The 20623-nt window shown below is 41.0% G+C and overlaps 1 protein-coding gene across 1 annotated transcript in view; it reads right to left on the reverse strand.

Moving 5' to 3' along the window:
• Nucleotides 1–2329: 2329 nt before the first annotated feature.
• Nucleotides 2330–20623, reverse strand: part of HOGA1 (4-hydroxy-2-oxoglutarate aldolase 1) — a 48813-nt gene continuing 30519 nt past the window's right edge. The window contains exons 6-7 of the mRNA XM_063434106.1: nucleotides 11316–11449; nucleotides 2330–3183 (exon numbers count right to left, since the gene is read on the reverse strand). Coding sequence (XP_063290176.1) covers nucleotides 3019–3183; nucleotides 11316–11449 — 299 coding nt within the window. The 3' untranslated portion in view covers nucleotides 2330–3018. The remainder of the gene's footprint in view (nucleotides 3184–11315; nucleotides 11450–20623) is intronic.

Below are 20623 nucleotides of genomic sequence, written 5' to 3' on the forward strand. Positions count from 1 at the left end.
GATCAACTCTATAATAATACCGGAGTTTTAAGAGTCTTGTGTGAAGGTTCAGCGTCTCCAAAGACAGACAAAATATCACTCTTAAAGGGAAACTCCGGTGCCAGGAAAACAATCCATTTTCCTGGCACTGCAGGTTCCCTCTCCCTCCCACCTCCCAATCCCTGGTTGCTGAAGGGGTGAAAACCCCTTCAGTCACTTACCAGAGGCAGCGACATGTCCCATGTCGCTGCTTCTTCCTCCCCTGCTTTTCAATGCTTTCCTATGGAGAATTGAGCAACGCTGGAGGTCCTCACAGCGTGAGGACGTCCAGCGACGCTCTAGCACAGAAAATCTGTGCTAGAGACACGGAAGTGCCCTCTAGTGGCTGTCTTGTAGTGCCCTCTAGTGGCTGTCTTGCAGCCACTAGGGGAGGACTTAACCCTGCAAGGTAATTATTGCAGTTTATAAAAAACTGCAATAATTACACTTGCACGGTTAAGGGTAGTGGGAGTTGGCACCCAGAAGACTCCAATGGGCAGAAGTGGTCTGGGTGCCTGGAGTGTCCCTTTAATGTAAACCGAGTACAACCGTTCATATCCTGAATCTACATTATTAAAAGGTTACTTAAAGCATCGTAACCACTACAGTCCACTGTGCTGGTTATAATGCTTGGAGTACCCTCTTTCCCCTGTATTACAGAAATACATTTTGAAACATTTTGACATCTTACCTGGGTCCCAAAGGACACTGAAGGTCCCACGATGGCAGCTTTTAACCACATCCAGCTTTCGCACAAATGCATCCTGACCCTCATTCATCATTAGCTTAGCAATCTCAGCCAATGAATGACTGTCTGAAGTGGTCTTGGTGCTTGGAGTAACCCTTTAACTTGGGGTTTTCCCCTTTCTGCATTTTATTTTGTGAACCTTCATTTAAATAATGAAACTGTCAATTAAATAATTAATTTAAATATTTTTTTGTTATAGAACGGATATAGAAGAAAAAAAATACCCAATTCAATAACAATGTAATGCAATTTGTTCTGTTACCACTAGAGAGCAATGGAGTAACTACCAACAACTCAGTGTACATATAATATAGTAGAGAAATACCAATAAACAGTAAAGTAAATCATAAACAACTCCAGGTATACTGTGCTGATATTTTGAGTTAAATCCGAGCAGCACTTTATTTATAACAAGTAAATGATAGATTTAAAGATAAACCAGAGTTTTAGCATAGGGCAGGTCAAACAACTATCGCCTCTTCCATACGTAGTAAAATGCTGGGAAATATGTTGTCCGTCTATTTAATTCCAGGTTCTGATTGTTTTTTGACATGACTTGTCTTAGCAACTAGTTAACTTTTGAGCAATTACGGTCACCGAGGGTGCAATTCTGATGAACTTTCTAACGCTTGGATAGATAAAATATCTATTGGCAATACTGTTGTGAGCAAATTATTTATTAAAAGGATGGATTTTATAGAACAGATCTGGTTTAATGCGTTACTAATCTCTGAGACCCCATATTTCATTAAAGAAACGTTATAATAGTACAATCCATTTATATTAAACTAAAAACGGGAAAATCTTTTGAGAGGGCACAGAAAGCAAACGAACATCTTCATAGTTAAATAAGGTAACGTTTACCTAGTGTGAATCTGCGTACAGGTAGTCTTTATATTTTCTGTGTTCTTGCCCCTTGATTGGGGTTTTTCTTGTTTTGTGGTTTTAAATAAAAGTGGCTTTTATTGCCGTGATTCTGGATGACCAGTGTCAGCGTTATTAAAGTGAGAATTTATATTTTACGGTCAAAATTGCCAAATTGGAAACATTCTATGTTTTAGCTATGCTTCAAGTCTGACAACTTTGGCCTAAATTTTAAAAATCGTGTCTCCCTTTAGTGAATAACCCTGTGTTTCTTTAATAGAAGTTAGGTTTACCTGAAACAGTTACCCATGGATCTTGGTATACACATATTAGATGGAGGCTCAAGACCAGTGTGGAGAACTGGATGTTTAAAGGGACACTATAGTCACCTAAACAACTTTAAGTTAAAGATGGAAAAGCCTAGACACTGTGTAACAGTATTTTAAAGTAAACTGGATGCTTTAATACATTAAAAATGCATGATTTGATTAGAAATGAAAGAAGACAATATTGCCAAATCTAGCTAAATTCATCAAACTCCATTGAACCTATATTTAAAAAAAAATCTTACATTTTTAGTAATTGTTTATATTCATATTTAAATGGCAATGATCAACTTGTCACAAATTATTTTAAAGGGGTACGGCATTCTCAAAAAAAACATCAAAGTGTTATATGGAATTGGAGTTTAATCTGAAGTGAAAATTATCAGGGAAAAGATTTATTGTAAATATTAGTTTCCAGAATGCACGGTTTGTCTTAGAATGTAAACTTTAAAAAATAAATCTGAAAATTCCAGATTAGAACTAACTTCTCACAATGAAACATGAAATAAAGTTTTATAGATATAGAATATGTTTTAGTTTAGTTTAACAACTCGTCCTGGTTCTGCCAGGTCACTTATAACTGCATCAGGTCTTCTCCTACAGGAGCATTCACTTTGCTCGATCATGCAATGCCAACGAGCGTGGTCCTGCGTCGGCCTTGATCTAATTTGCAGAGATATTTGGCTTCTCCTCAAAAGAAGAATCGATGTAGTACAAGTGTCTGGGACACCCAGGTAAGTTGTCAAACTTCACTAACAAACAGTTTGATTACTTACCGTGGGACAGCGACAGGGCACTTTAGGCACCATAACTACTACAACTTTAGCTTAAATCTTAAAAATATATTTTCAGTTTATCAAAATTCACTGCTTGGTGAATAAACCCTAACATGATGTTCTTTAGTTTCTATTTAGAAATAAGCTGATCAAAAGAAATTTAGGTAAATCTAGGTAGAAGAGAAAGCAGGATACGCATGCGTATCAACGTAGATTTTGCCTTGGGTTGAATAAGCCAAACCAATATTTCTCTGCAATAAAACAAATATATGTATATGTGTGTTCTTTATGTTGACTCTGGTAAAAGCCAGCCATTTGCTATGAAATCTCTTCTCAGTTCTTTTACTTCTGGATCAGTCAGAGGAGGAAGAGGAGAACGGCAAAGCCCTCCATGGTAACCAAACCACTCCATAGCCTGCTTCACACCAGGAACCCCAAACTTCCGTGTTACCTGTAAAATAAAACAGAAAATGGCTATAAAAATCTGTTGTTCACACAGTAAATGGCAATAAACAGGAGACATGGGGCTGGATTCTATTACCAAAGATAAACTTAAAGGGACACGGTAGGCACCCAAACCACTTCAGCTCGTTGAAGTGGTCTGGGTGCAATGTCCCATGTCACTTAACCCTTCAGTGGTAATTATTGCAGTTTCTGAGAAACTACGCTGGACGTCCTCACACTATGCATGAGGACTTCCGGCTATGGGAAAATCCTAATGCGAGCGTGGGTGGAGCCTGACCCTGCTCCGAGGGACATCGGCGCTGGATTCAGGTAAGTGACTGGAGGGGATTTAACTCCTTCAGCAATGTGGGGCGGGAGGGGGGCACTGTAGGATTCTACATTACCAGGAAAATAGAGGTTGGTAATACAGAATAATAGTTCTCCTGCTTAAGTCTATGAGAAAAACGCTGTTCAACAAGAAGAGATAATAGATGTGTAATAGAATGCTGTATATTTTCTATATAGCAGCATGTGTTCTCTGCCTCTATTATACTGGCACCTTTTTTGATAAGACCTTTTTGGGACGTTAAGCAGGTAAAAAGAAAAACAAGATTATAGAAGTTAGAAACTCCGAGTATCATATATGCAAAGGCCAACAACAACTTGAATTTAACCATCAAAGAAATCGTGAGAAAGTAATCTCAGAACTTGTTGAAGGAATTGTTTTAAAAGATCGGTAGAAGAATATAAACCAATTCTGAGGGCTGTGTCCCTTATTTAAATAGCTGTGAAGCCAAGGATTTCAGCCTCTTCAGTTAATTACCGTTAGTCATGTCCTATAAATACACTAGAACAATTGATGAGTGTCCTATGATCGTTGAAATGCAATTAAGGTTTTAGCAGGGTACATTATGTTGTGTCCACGAAGGGCCTTCAATGCCACGTTAATGTCACAGTAATGGGATTGACATACCACTGTCCATGTTTTCTCAAGTGTTGAACAGAAGCTCACTAACATCCGAACAGCTGATCTTCCATATTAGCTGACCCATGTATGGCACGACAGCGTATATCTCATATATACGCCCTATGTTGCTTGAAAATAAAATCTGAACTACATAATAATGGAATTTTATGCCAAAGTGTACATGTAACATTTCTAAAAGATCTGTATTTTCTACATGTGCGTAAGAAGTTTTTATTTTTAAACCTGCTCAGCTTTTCTGTTTCTCTTTTTTCCTTTCTTTTTTTACTTCTTTTTTTCACAAATGCACAACAGTCAGTTCTGTTATAAATGGATCGTATTTGAGCTTTTTGAAATGTACCGTTTAGAGAACTTCCCAATTTCTTCTGACTAGCAACACTTTTTTTTAATTGGATGTTCTTTGCTTTATTTATATACATGTGCTTAGCTCCATTGATCTTTTTAAGTTTTGGCTTAATTCAGGCTTCTATTTGTAGGAGGGAATGTACTTTATGTGTCTGCACCGAGTGAAATGTCTTTTCTGAATATGGGTGCTTTTACTGAAGGGGCCCCTCTTCCTTTCCTTTATTTCTTTCCCTCCCTTCTCCTCTGTTTTTATTGCTTTATTATCCCTCTCTTCTCCTGTTTTTCCTGCTCCTTTCTGCCCTTTTGCTTTCTATCCCCTTTATCTTCTCCATCGCTTTCCTTCCCCCTTTTTTTTTTTTTTTTTTAATTTAACTCACTGTGTTAAGCATGTAGGGCCTGATATACAGCTGGATACTCAAGTTGCACTAAGGCGATTTGTGCTGCTTTAAACGTTTGCACGCTATGCTACTCGGGTCCTATTCCTTACACTAGTTACCACCTCCCCCTGTGCCACACCATGACAACAAAAGGTTATCTTGGTTGGACCCCCTGTCCCTTCAGAGCAAACTCTGGTTACATCAACACAGCCCTATGCTGTAATAGATGGACTTTGTGGCTCCCACAGCAAGTGGTCTCACAGTGCAGAATTGAACTTGATTAACACACAGAATACCTTTCACACCTAACTATACTTTATAGAGCTACTGCCCCTCCCTCTGTTGATCCACAGCTGCATATACAGACACACACCTCTCTATGTAGAATACAGGTACACAATAAAGTGATATCTAGATACATGGAAACCCATTACAAAAATGGTGCCACAAGCTTGTGCCAAACAAATCAGGCCATCCATCACATATCCCCCTCCATAGAAATAGACAGACTTGTGGCCAGACACACGACGGGCCTGCAACAAGTCTGTTGGACCACCACAGTCCAAGGGGGTCCAATGTGGCTGGACAAGTGGGTGGGCATGGTACTCAGTGACGGCGTTCCGTCACAGATACACTCTCCCAGACCCTCCAATAAATACAGAAATGCATAATCCTAGACACGCACAGACTTTTAGAGACAAACAGCAAGATATACACACTAACAGACAGACACACACACACTCCCAAGCATTCACATGCAGATGCAAATTCACAGATACAATCTCCTAGGCACATCTAGTCAGACAGATACACACAGCTTGTGCTTCTAAATATATATTAATGCACATGCTTTATTTTGCCTCCCTCCTGTTAGTCCTACCATCTGTCCACAGGAGGGTAGCATCCCTGGTGTCTACGGTGAGCAGACGGCAACAGCTTGAGATCTACCTCAGCAGGAGAAAGTGATAGGACATCACATCCCCCCAATTCTGCCAAGCACAAGTGCAATTTGATACAATTTGATACAACGCATGCTGCTTTACTGTGTCTACATTGTGACATTCTCCTGTATAATGGAAAGAAAAGAGAAATCGACTCTACAAGGCCAGTTACTCTATAATAATTAAAATGAAGGTTAAGGCACTCATCACTAGGAGAAGACAAAGTTCTGATGCTATCCTATGATAGAAGACACGGCCAAAAAAGGTTTTGGTATTCTCCTATACTAAGCGAGGCAAATACTTTGTCACTCTCCGAGGCAATGGAAGTTAAATGTTCTGTTACTCTTCCAAACCGTGGGAACAGTATGTTCTGTTATTCAGCCATACCAGTGGAATAAAATATTCCATTATGCGGTCATACAAGGGGAAAAAAATAAATTGCCATTTTCCTCAACTAAGGAGAGAACCAAATGTTATTCAACTCTTCTATACTTCTATTCTAGGAAGAAACTAGTGATTCCAATCCTAGGAGTCTTTATCAGCACTGACTGACTGTCTGTCCCCTCTGTCCCCGCCATGATCCTTCAGAAATATCGGTTTAATTTGAACGTCTTCGACATGCCATGGGTGCGGGTGTCTTGGCTCAGTGCCTGCAGCCTACCTACAACTGGTTTTCAAATACGAATAAAGTATGGAAAATGAGAGAGAAAAGAAAAAATAAAGATTTTGGTACTGGCCTACCTATATTGGGGGAAGAAAATGTTGGGGTGCTTTCCTTTATTAGAGGGAAAAAGAGGGTCAGATAATCTCCAGTATTAGTGGGAGAAAGCTTCTGGTACTTTCATATACTAAAGAAGGGAAGATCCACGTAATCTCCAACAGTAAAAGCAAAATGGATTCTGAAACTCATAATTCCTTTACTAAATTCTCTCTTGTGATATTAAAACAGAAGCTCCACGTCCAAGGGGTGGAGGTGTAAACAGGGCCGGCGCTTCCTATAAGGCGAACTAGGCAGCCCCCATCGCCGGCCCTTTAAATGCCACAGCCGCCTGAGCGCTCTGTAGAGGGGGGAGAGTATTACAGGGAGGGGGGGAGAGAGTATTACAGGGAGAGAGTATTGGAGGGAGGGAGGGGGGAGAATATTAGAGGGAGGGGGGAGAGAGTATTACAGGGAGGGAGGGGGGAGAGTATTACAGGGAGGGGGGGAGAATATTAAAGGGAGGGGGGGAGAGTATTACAGGAAGGGAGGGAGGGGAGAGAAGATTACAGGGAGGGAGGGAGGGGGAGAAGATTATTACATGGAGGGAGGAAGGGGGGAGAATATTACAGGGAGGGAGGGGGAAGAGTATTACAGGGAGGGGGGAAGAATATTACAGGGAGGGGGGGAGTGAAGAAAATTACAGGAAGGGAGGGGGGAGAAGATTACAGGGAGGGAGGGGGGGAGAAGATTACAGGGAGGGAGGGGGGGAGAAGATTACAGGGAGGGAGGGAGGGGGAGAAGATTATTACATGGAGGGAGGAAGGGGGGAGAATATTACAGGGAGGGAGGGGGAAGAGTATTACAGGGAGGGGGGAAGAATATTACAGGGAGGGGGGGAGTGAAGAAAATTACAGGAAGGGAGAGGGGAGAAGATTACAGGGAGGGAGGGGGGGAGAAGATTACAGGGAGGGAGGGGGGGGAGAAGATTACAGGGAGGGAGGGGGGAGTGGAGAAGATTGGAGGGGGGGAAGAAGAGAAGATTACAGGGGGGAGAAGAAGAGAAGATTAGTGGGGAGGAGAAGAGATTACAGGGAGGGAAGGGGGGAGAAGAAAAGAAAATTACAGGGGGGGAGGGAGAAGAGGAGAATATTACAGGGGGAGAAGAAGAGATTACAGGGACGGGGGGAGAAGAAGAGGAGAACACATGGAGGGGGGGAAGAAGTGGAGAACACAGGGAGGGGGGAATAAGAGGAGAACACAGGGGAGAAGAAGAGAACATGGGGGAGATGAGAACACAGGGAGGGGGGGTTGAGGAGAACGTGGGGGAGGATGAGACCACTAAAGGAGGGAGGGGGTGGTGGAGAGACCACTAGGGGAGGGGGGTGAGGAGAGACCGCTAAGGGAGGGGGGGGGGGGTCGGCAAATCTTTATTTTGCCTAGGGCGGCAAAAATCCTTGCACCGGCCCTGGGTGTAAATGTCTATATCATTATTATTATAATAACTTGTCTTTATGAACCTCCAAAAAAACCTGAATCACTACCAGGGTTGGGAATTCAAAGTGAACTTCAAATTTAAGGTCAAAGTAGACGAATTTTCGCCTTTATTTTGGTATTCCCAACAATTCTCAGTAAATTAGTAAATAACCCTGTATGTTTGAAACTTCCTTATAGCAGTGAGACCGGTGGAATGATGTTTAACTGGAAGCTAGCCAAGAGGCAGCTGCATAAGCCATTACTAAGCGAAATCCCAGCTGTGACAGTTTGTACCAACTGGGCTCCATCCCGGTCCTAGGTGCAGTTCTGTCTGGACCTTTTTCTTTTTTTCCCAACCAAGCGTGAGATACATAATCCAAACTCAGCATACACTAATGCAGCACTAATATTCTATAATAAAGAAACAAATTCTAAGATTTATTTTTTCCCCAGAAATTTGAAATGATGATGACGCAGGAGACATAAAGTGCACCTGTCACTGTACGGCTGTAGTCAAACACGCCAACATGTCATCTATACTTCGTATCAGTTCATTATTAGCAAACATATGGCTCAAATAATATTAATAGCTAAAAATATGTCTAGAGCTGACAACAGATTTAAAGGATGATTCCTGGGGCAGCAAGAATTCAGCTTTAGAAGACCATGGACCGACAATTCATAACGTATTATTTACAAGCCCGCAATGCACTATTCATTGGCTGTTGAGAAAAGGTTTGATAAATATATATCTTTACGTATTTGTCGAGAGCATTATTTAAATCATTGCTTCTAAATGAAAAAGATCTGTTTTGTCCTTGAAGGCAAGCCTGATAGTCCATACACATCTTTCAATATGAAGATAAATTATTGGTTTAATCAGGAACACATAAAATAATGTCTTCTTCGGGGCTATAATAAAATGTAGACAGCATTCTTCTAGGTTTATTACTTTACAAGCATCCATTAGCGCTGTGGTCACCTAAGGGTATTGGGAAAATCAATTAATAAAGTTCAGGGACTAAAGGCATGGATTGAAGAGGGACATTTCCCAGCCGTAAAACGGCTAATGCAAATCATCAGCTGTTAAAGGATTATTTACGGCAAAGAAGAAAAGGTTCTCACAGCATCACTGAGATCAGGATTCCATAGAGGAAGAGGGCAGGGGCGCCTTTGTTTCTTCCAGCAGTGTATAGCCACAGGAGTCCACTTTTACAAAATGCTTACACACAATAACTACTTATGTAAAGAACAGGAATACAATAAGCCTGACTTTACAATCGGCTGTTATGTTGTGTAGAGCTTAGTGTGCAGAGGGCCGCAGCGAACAGAGGAGATTGGATAATGACCAGTGGATTGGATAATGGAAAGTCACGTCAGGCGTCAAATCTGAAGGGCAATACAAGGCCAGGCCAGGCAGTGGTTGGTAGTCAGGGTTAGGCCAAGGTTACAGTAACATAGTATCACAGTATCAGAATGGGGTAAGGCATGTTGTGGTAGTAACACACCAAGTGCAGCTCACAATATATCTGAGCACAGTTTTAGATGCTCAGAGAGTGTATATATAGAGAACTGTATGAAAGCCATGCTCACTGGAACAGGCCTAGCACTGATCACACAATTTAGCAGTTGGGCCCCTTTAAGACAAAGTGGCAACCCCGGGCGCACATGCCTTAGCCCTGCCACCCTTGTTCTTTCAAGACCCTGCAGCACTACCCACGTGGTCCCGGGATCTTAGCAGAGCTCTGGGGCGGTAGAATACTTGTCTCTGCAGAGGGACACCAAGTGTGCGGCCATGACCAGTGCCAACGAACAAGCCTTGAGGGACATGCCAGACCAGAAGGGACAAGTGTAAAGGATACATAACTCTAAGCTAGTCTCTTGCGACAATTTGCCATGAGACTAGCTTAGAGTTATGTATCCTTTACACTTGTTCAAATGGTTTATAGGTGGTAGATTTTGATTCTAGTATCAGGGCCGGCGCTACCTGTTAGGCGGACTAGGCAGCCGCCTAGGGCGCCCCCTGGGAAGGGGTGCCACCAGGAGCACCGGCCCCCCTCATGCTGCAGCCGCCCGAGCGATCTGTAGAGAGCCTCAGGCGGCTGCAGCTTTGCCCGGGCTGGTGCATCCATGAGGGTGCACCCCCCGGGCGCAGCATGAGGAGAAGGGCTGACAGGAGGGAAGCGCTCAGCGCTCCCTCCTGTCACTCCCTCACTGTAGCGTGGCCGAGTCCTGTATGGTCCGTGGGTAAAGGGAGCATCTGTCTCCTGTACCCGGCCGGACTAACACTGAGTGTGCACCTTCCTATCACTCACTCCGGCCGGGTACAGGAAACAAAAGCTCCATGTACCCGCGGACCATACAGAGCTCGGCCACGCTACAACAGAGGTAGGGGAGGGGGGAAAGAAATTGACAGGGGGGGGGGGGGGGGAGAGAAAGAAATTGATTGGGGGGGGAAGAAAGAAATTGACAGGGGGGGGGAGAAAGAAATTGACAGGGGGTAAGAGATTGACATCCATCACACACACACACAGAATTACACACAATGCACCCCTTACACACAAAGACAATGCACAGAATACCACACAATGCATTACACACACACACACACACAAGCAATGCAACCCTTACACACAATGCATCCCTTACACACACAGAAACACGCAATGCATTTCTTACACACACTCAATGCACCCCTTACAGATGCACACACTGCATCCGTACATACACAGAAACACACCTTGCAGCCCTTACACATACAAACACAGATTCACACAATGCATTCCTTTTACACAAATCAGGAAATATCCCCTACACACTCCACCCCCTGTGAACAAACTCATTGGTGGAACATGAAGTTGGACCCTGGGACCCAGACCTTGAGCTGTGTAATGGGCCCCCCCCCCGCAAAAAAAATGGAGCTGCTTCCCGTTCTCCCAGAACATTGATTTTTGTTACCACAGTTACAAACAGCCTCCAGAGAGCCTGTTCTACACCAGACCAGTGGAGCCAGACTGCAGCTAGAGCCCATCATCATCCTCATCTGGTTGTAAGTAGGCAATCTAGTACATTATTCGTGGCACTAATCTCTGATTTACCTCACATTAAAGAAACACTAAAGTCCCCAGAACCACTGCAGCTTAATGTAGTGGTTCTGGTGTCTATAGCCTGTCCCTGCAGGCCTTTTAATGTAAACACGGCGGCACTGCAGCACTGATGTTAGTTAACATGGCAGATCATATAGGTGGGGCATTGTGCTTGTAAATGGTCACACTGTGACAATATCCTAGTGTACCCAGAAACACAGAGTAATCTTACGGCAGCATTTGGTTCTATGAGTCGGTGCTGTAACTGCTTTGCGTCTTCCCATTGAGCATTCAGGCACATCTTTTCCAGAGCACACAGCTGAGTCCCCAGGACATTCCCCAGAGCACAGACACCCCCAACTGTACCTATGGATCAAAAAAGGAGAGATTTAACTGGGACATTTGTAAGACGTATAGTTGAATTGGTAAAACATTGAAAAACATTTTTTTTCCTTTGACAGTGCTTCAAATCACATGTTTATTATGTGGAATAAACAATGTGGCTTTGGCATCTGATAACAGACTTATAGAGAGAACACGAATGTTTAGAACGCACGCACGCCTTCAAAATCTGTCATGCAACTAACTGTGCTTTGAGTGCATTGCAAAAAAAATACACATTACCGGTAATCTAAATGTTGTGCCAGTCATATTCCACCAGCGTAGATCAAAAGATATTTGGTTTTAGGGCATTCTAAAATCTGGCAAAGCATCATAGGAGATGTATTTTGCTCCTAAATCCTACATCCATTTGAGCATTCCTGTTCTAGGGGATTTTATTAGCATCGTCGCAGCTACCAGTTACTGTGGTTTGGGTTAACCCCTTAAGGACACATGACGTGTGTGGCACGTCATGATTCCCTTTTATTCCAGAAGTTTGGTCCTTAAGGGGTTAAATGGACTTTCTCCCAAGCATCGTAAAAATGTACGATCATGTATCTCTTACATGAATACATTTGACAACACTGTAAAGAATATCTTCCAACAATATGAACATGTCTGTCATAATGCATTCTGCAAATGAATATACTTCTCCTTTAAAATTAAGAAAAAGACATCCTGAATTTTTAGCTATATTTATATAAAGTATGCACTTTGTATTTGATTAGTAGATCAAGTTATGGTTTAATTTTATAAGGCAACAAGGCAACCAGTATTATTTCATTGTGGATTAAACCACTATTCCTTTTTTTTCTCTTTCCATTTAAAAAACAAACAAAAAAAAAACGTGCCAATGTGGGCACTCAATGCGGATTTCTTTTGTACACTTCCCTATTATCCCATTCATTATATTTTGTATTGTATTCTATTGATAACCAGGAAAATTTAAAATGTCTCTACCGGATTATTATTCCTGACTCGTGAAGATTTCCCACCTCTTTTCCCCAACCATTAGCTAACAAATGTATAGATCAAAACGTCACTGTGACATTTTTGGTTTGTTATTTTTTACGCACATTCTGCTGTCTCACATTGTGATTGTGTTTGAATCTTTGTAATACCCTTACTGAGGAGAGGTAAGAGGGTCAGTAGTATACCTGTTCCTTGTTCTATTTTCCCAAAACGTGTTTTTTGGGATGTACATCTGGACTAAACTAAAAATAGTTTTTTTAAAAACATTTAAGTCCTAAAACAGATACATGCAAACACTAAAAAAATGTAACATTTGTAGATCTATTTCAGATACTTTGACAAAAATACACAATTCAATAAACAGAAATGTATCGTATTGTCTACCTTTAAATGAACGCTAAGCAAAGTAGATCAGTCTACAGTCATATAAAGCATTTCGTTTATGACTGTACAATTGCAAAACACAATGGTCACTCCTAGTCTGTAACAAGCTGTTGCCACGTTGTCATGGTATGTCTAAGTTTCAGGTGCGCTTAGCTGTCAGATTTTACGAATTCAACACTGTGGACACCTACAACTGCCTGCCAATCTAAATAGAATTGCCACTTATAGTGGGCATGTCACCAAGAATAATTTGCAGTCAGTTAGAGGGAGCAATAAAATGAAAATTGAAAGCTATGTTACAAACATAAACTTTGCCATTTAGATTTACACTGCTGTTCCCAATTGTGGGTCATGTCCTATCTTTTCCAAACCTGTAATGGCTTTTCTTTACTCAGGGACAATTCAATAGCGTACTTCTTAAGAAAATCCCTTGTTGGCTGTCCTATAGGTGTGACTGTCATTCTGTCACAAATATGCTCTGGGATAAGTTCCCGCACTTCTCATATCCTGTATATAGCTATGGATAATATCCTCATCTGATTCAGCAAAATAGCCACGTACTGCACACAATGCATTGAGTGTAGGTCTCTGCATTAAACAATACCACACTAACACCACGATTCATTAAACTGAATTGTGGATAATTGACCAGGGAATCCAAACAGAGTTCGATGGGGGAAAAGTGTCAAAGTCCCCCTGGGTTATTCAGGCATTTTTGGAGAACTAAAAAGAATGGTCATCTTTTGACTGACATAGGCAAGCAGTGCCACATGCATTTTTCCAGATCAGCTAGTTTGGCCTAGAATTTGTAATTCAACGGAAGTTAAGATGATCTTTCAGTTTGTTTGTTTTCTTTGCTATGGCAATAAATACATAACAACAAAAATGACAAAATCCAATTTCGAGTTGCCAAGCTTCTCAGCGCCCAAAAACGTACACTATGCAGCTCACGAAAGGGACACTGTAGGCACCCAGACCACGTCAGCTAATTGAAGTAATCTGGGTGCTGTGACCCTTTTGCACTTAGTGCTGCAATGTAAAACATTGAAGTTCCAGAGAATTACAATGTTTACATTGCAGCTCTAAGTCTGCCCTCTGTGGCTGTCTACCAGACAGCCACTAGAGGGCTTCCGGAATCCAAGCAGATCTTTGGTCCGTTATCTCATGCTGGACGTCCTCACGGACCTCCAGCATCAGATTTTCCCCACAAAAAAGCATCGATGAATGCTTTCCTATGGGAAAATCCTAATGCAAGCGAGGCCGGCGGGGGAGGAGCGTGGGCGGGGTTTGATTCAGGTAAGTGACCTTCAGTGCCGATAGAAGGGGAGGTGCGAGGCTTTGTTTTCCTGCCACAACAGAATTCCTTTATGTATTTCATGCTGGCACAGTGTTTGAGACCAGACTGTGATAATGGTAAAGGGTAGACTTCGGCTGAATTTGACCCAATCAGTTGAATGCCTGAACTCTGAGACAAAATGTAACCAAATTATGAACCAACCACAATGCACAATGGACAAGCAAGTTTGTTTCGATTCGGGATTCTGGGTTTCCAAAAGATGCCAAAAGAAAAAGAAAAAAGAAGAGAGGATTAATGGGGAAAAAAGATGATTGATGTAAAGGTGACAGTCACTCAATGCTGAATTTATTCACAGCTCAAGCGAGAAGTGACCAATAGAGGTGAAAATAGAGGGGCAGTAAAAATAAAAATCTGTATTTATAAATTATAGATTTAATAAATATAGATTTTTACTGCTCCTCCTGTGTTTCCATCTTTTCGTTAATTTTCCTCACTTGCTCTGTGAACCAAATAGTGGGAAAATGCTGATATACGTGTACTCCAAATACGGTATATGCATATTATAATATGATATTTTTTTATTTTTTTTTATTATACCTTTATTGAAAAAGTTTTTCATTGTTATTTAACATAGACAACGAGTATGCTGAAACTAATACAGATCAACAAGTGTACACAAGTATCAAACAAATATATAAGTGATAGATGGTACATAATCAAACACAGTAATCGCATATTCAATTATAAACCAGCATAGCAGCATACTAACATAGATTGACCACGACAGAAAAAAAAAAAAAAAACAACAACAGACAAAAAGGAAAAAAAAAAAAAAAAAAAAAAAAAAATTTCCTTAGAGCATCCTAACAAACAACTCCCTTTCCATGAACTGAGGTTATTGGCTTCTGTTTTAATTTTATCCCTTCTTTCTCTATCTATACAGATATCCACTATAGCCATAGTAGAACTATCCAAATAATATACTATATTTGTCTAACCATTCACAATACCATCTTTTTTTCTTAGAGGTAAAAGTCGCATTATTGATCAACTCATATTCCATTGATAATTGGAATCTAATTTGGTCTATCAATAGTCTTTTTTCAAACGACTTAGATACTTTCCAGTGTCTTGCGATAATGATTTTAACCGCAACCAAAGAATGAATGGCAAAACAGAAATCTCTTTGTGAATCGAAAGACAGATTCAGATGTAAAATAGCCGAAGCAGCATTCTCCGGAATTCTGTTTGTAGTCATTAATGAGAAAATATTAAACGCCCAAGACCAGATAGACTTAACAGCTGGACATGTCCACCAGATATGTATGTAAGTACCTAAATGGCTACCACATCTCCAACAAGTTGGATCAGAAGAATGAAACATTTTAGCTAGTCTAGCAGGTGTATAATACCATCTATAGAGAACTTTGAAGTGGCATTCCGACAGGTTCAGACAATGGATATATTTATTCACCCAACTCAAAGAGGAGTTCCAGTCGTCTAAAGAAATTTGCAGTTCTAAATCTTGTTCCCACTTCTTAATCAAACTATATGGGGACTCTTTAAGAACTTCCAGCATTGATAAGGCGACAGACATGCTCTTTTTAATGGGTTGAGACTTAAATATAACTTCCAACTTTTTCGCATAGATAGAAGACGATTTGAGCACATTTTTATGGATATAGTTTTTTATCCGCAGATAAGTAAAAATTTCCCTGCGTGGAATGTAGAAAATATCAATTATGCTCTGAAATGGCAAAATATTATCTCCTTGCATAATTTGTGAAAACTTTATTCTATCAGCGTTAGCCCAATTCTTTAAAGAAAGATCTTCTATAAGAATTTGCAGTATGTCAATTGTGCATGATTTGGGTATCATATTTCCTAGGGCTAGTTTTTTCTTAATTAATAACCACTCTTCTAGGATTTGGAATAGTATCGTTGAGTTCTTAAACAAATTCATTAGAGAGTTCTTTGTAACTATCCACATCGAGTGTTGCAGTCTATCTGTTTGGACCATTTCAGATTCAATAGTATACCATGATTCTAAGACCTGCTCAGGGTCCTGAAGGAGGTAGATATGTCTAATAATATTAGCATGATAACTGTAGGTAATACTAGGAAAGTTTAAACCTCCGTTCGACAGTTTTCTAGTTAATATCTTTTGAGCAATTCTAGGTTTTTTATTATTCCAGATAAAATTATTGAAACTGGATTGAATCATAGCCAACCAGGGCCCAGGGACTTTGAGTGGAATCATAGAGAATAAGTATAGCCATTTAGGCAATATATACGCATTAATAATATTTATTTTGCCTTGCCAGGAAGTTTCTAAATTTTTCCATCTTTTTAGTTTGAGATTCATATTTCTCATAAAGAACATTATATTCCTCTCCATTATAGCTGTCACTTTGGCAGTTATATATAGTCCTAGATAATTTAATTCCAAGTCTGTCCATACGAATTTATAGGCGTGGGCTAAAGTGTTTACCAGGTCATTGTTCATATTCACATACATTACTGTGGATTTGGTTATATTTAGCTTAAAGTTCGAAATTGTAGAATATTTATTAATTTCGATCATTAGAAATTTTAGAGGGGGGCGGAGCTAACCGTGCAGCAGAGAAGTCGCATTTTTCAGAGCTCCGTCTCTGACTACCACAAAGCGGTATTATACGGTGGAAATCGGGCCAGATATCACCCACAATCAACCCTGGTGTACGCAGGAAGGCCATGGGCAGAAAATCTAAAAAGGCGAAGGCCGACAAAAGCCCGCACGGGAGGGATATCGGAGAAATGCTCCGGGCCACGCAACAGGCCGCATGGTCCAAAATGGCGCTGCCTGACGATCTGTCCTCGTACTCATCGGAGGATTTCACTACAGAAGTCCCAGAGGGGGCCGCATACAGACACCCTTCGGAGGGCAAGACCAGAAGCCTACCAACCGGGGACCCGGTCACGGCTGACCAGCTCAAGGCTATGTTGGCGGAACTCCGCAAAGATTTGGCAGCAGACATGGCTGGCTACCGTAAGGCCATAGAAGGAGCCACAATAAAAATTACCCAGTTGGAGGCATGCACTAGCACCCAGGGGGAGCGGCTCCAAAATGTCGAACAGAAATTAACTGACCTGATCAACGGGCAAACTGCGACTGCTGACCGCCTAGATGCCATGGAAGATCAGAGGAGACGTTACAACCTCAAAGTAAGGGGGATACCGGATTCGGTGGCTCCTGCGGACTTACCCCACTATGTCAGGCGCCTCCTGGAAAGCCTGTTCCCACCGAAACAGGTGAAAACGGTTAAACTAGATGGCATGTTCCGGCTGCCGAAGTCACCTCGAGCCCCGAGGGCGGCGACCGCGGATCTTATTTTGCGATTTCAAACGCTGGCGGACAAGACCGCTCTCCTCACGGCACTGCGGGGCAAAACTCCCCTAAAGTTTGAAGGGTCGTCGCTCACGGTGTTTCCTGACCTGACCAGAAATACGATCAACTGGCGGAAAACACTGCAGCCCCTTCTACACCATCTCCGCACCAGCGACATCCAATACAGATGGGGCACTCCTCGGGCCATACAGTTTACCCATAACGAGACACACTTCAAGGCACAGAACCGGCAAGAGTTGGAAACCCACCTGCAAACCATCGGCATACTGCCAAAGGCGCCAGAAAACAACAGAAGCCCGTCCCAGCTGAACCCGGCCGGCATCCGAGAATTCGTCCCACGGGACTCCCCTAGATTCTCTTCTGGCGGATCGCCCACCTGAAAAGATGAAGACCAGCCACTACTAGAAGGATTACCCTCACCACCCCGTTCCACCAACCACGCAGAAGCAATGATCCGCAAAGTCAGAGACTTCAACACTCAGACTTACTAACTCTCTCTGGACACTAACATGTAACGTTGGCATGATCTTACTGTTTAGATATACTTTTGTTTTTTTGTTTTGTTTTTCATACACCTCAGTTATAGGGGATACGGCCTATTTTTTATGTCTTTAGTGGGCAACACAAAGGGGCCTCACGAGGATGACCACCGTTTAAGACATAGCCAATCACATAAAAGAATACACGATCAACTACACAGCAGGTTCCCTAAACACCCGCACACTGACGCTGGCACGAGCACACTACACATAAAGGCACAATATAGCCAAATTGTAGCATGATACCTTGACATCCCTCCTCCCCCCCCCCCCCCCCCCGGGGGAAGCCCTTTGGAGCCAACTATTTAATCACTAGGCTACATGAATACTGATCCCTCACAGGGCCTAAAACCATTACAACACTGATATGCTTTTTCCTTTTTGCAATATTCATGTAAATCTAAAAAATGCAAGAATAATTTAGCCATGTTTGTTTTAAATGCATGTGTTACTCGTGAACAAATAGCTGTTGTGGCATCGTTCACAATGTTGTTACCACTTTGCACACAAAAATAAAGAATTAAAAAAAAAAAAAAAAAAAAGAAATTTTAGAGAAGACTCTGGGGATGTAAGAGTGAGTAACGCATCGTCCGCGTATAATGATATTTTAGCGTCCATCGAATTCGTATGGACACCTTGGATCAAAGGATTATTCCTAATATTGATTGCCAAAGGCTCAATAGACAAGATATACAGCAGGGGGGAAAGAGGACATCCTTGTCGTGTGCCGTTTTTAAGTGCAAACCACCCTGCTGTGATATTTGGTCCTACCGTTCTCGCTGTAGGGGAGGAATACAGAGCCATAATGGCGTCGTGTATCCATCCAGTGAACCCAAACGCAATAAGAAGTTCGCTAAGATAACCCCACCCGACCCTGTCAAATGCTTTTTCGGCATCTAATGACAGGGCCAGGAAGGGAATCCGATATCTGTTAGCCCAGTCTAGAGTGTCAATTATTCTTCTAGTGTTGTTTGATGCTTGCCTACCCGGGACAAACCCTATCTGATCTGGATGAATCAATGTCGCAATAATAGTCTTAATTCTGTCAGCAATTATGGCCGCATAGATCTTCATATCCACATTAATCAAAGCTATAGGTCTATAATTACTAGGGTTGTTACTAATTTTATCAGGTTTCAATATCGGAATAATATTAGCCTGTAGTAATTCAGTTGGAAAAAGTTTGTTTAGAGCTATTTGATTAAACATGTCTGTTAAAGGATTGATTAATAAGGACTGCATCTGTTTATAATATAGATTCGTAAAACCGTCAGGGCCCGGGGTTTTATTAATAGGGAGTCTATTTATTTGGAATTTAACTTCATCAGCCGAAATAATCCTATTTAAAATTAATAGATCATGCGCTGAAACTTTTGGGATCTGAGTGTCCGCTAAATAGTTTTGAATATCCATTAGATTAGGGGACATTTTGAGGTTATATAGATCTTCATAAAATTGATTGAATCTCTCCCCTATTGCAGCGGGTGTAGAATAGACCTTTTGGCCATCTATCAGTTGTTCTACTCGATTTTTTGCGTGGTAATTTTGTAGTCTTTTTGACAAATTTTTATTAGCTCTGTTACCTGTACAATAGTTTTTTAATCTTAATTTGTAAATATTTAATTTAATTTTTTCTTCCACTTTTAAATTAATTTGTTTTTGTACATCATTTATTTTAGTTTTCATTTCTGCAGATGGATTTTGTTTATTTAACTTAGACAAGTTATAGAACTCGATATACAGATCAGATAGGGTCTTACCCTTCATAGATCTCGTTATATGGGCTAATTTAATTAGATAACCTCGCATAACTGATTTGTGTGTACACCAGTTATTTGCCGGCGATGTATCAGAGGAGCTGTTTTCTAACCAAAAAAATTTTAATAATTGGGTTAATTCTTCCTTATTTTTCGTATCATTGATAAGAGCATCATTCAGTCTCCAAGTAGTGCGTACCCTAGAAGATCTCTTGCCAAAGTCTATTAGAATGAGGCTATGATCAGACCATATACTCTCTTTAATTTCAATTGAATTACATAAGGGTATCGAATTAGCGTCTAATAGACATAGATCAATACGTGAGTATGAGCCATGCACACACGATTGGTGGGAGTAGTCTTTTTCCAGTGGATGTAATAGTCTCCAAATATCATGTAAATTATATTGTTTACAAATGTTATTAAATTTTTTAGACTGTTTGACCATTCTTTTATCAATTGAAGTAGTCGGAGTATATGTCTTATCCATTTTAGGGTTCGCCACACAATTAAAATCTCCAGCTATAATTAGATATCCCTTAGATACTTTATCAACTCTATCCATTATAGATAGAAACTTTGTCATAGGGTCGACATTCGGTAGATATACATTTACTAAAGTATAGGACAGTTTATCCATTACACAAACGATAATTATATATCTAGCTTTTGGGTCCAATTCGATATATTCAATTTGCAAATCTATATTGCTGTTGAAAACAACTGCAACTCCTCTTTTTTTCTTGTCTCTTAAGGAAGCATGAACTATATTAACAAATTTGTCCCCACCCCATCTTTGCTTAAGACCCTGCAGCCAATGTG

The sequence above is a fragment of the Pelobates fuscus genome, chromosome 10 (assembly GCF_036172605.1).
Source record: "Pelobates fuscus isolate aPelFus1 chromosome 10, aPelFus1.pri, whole genome shotgun sequence".
Lineage (NCBI taxonomy): Eukaryota > Metazoa > Chordata > Amphibia > Anura > Pelobatidae > Pelobates > Pelobates fuscus.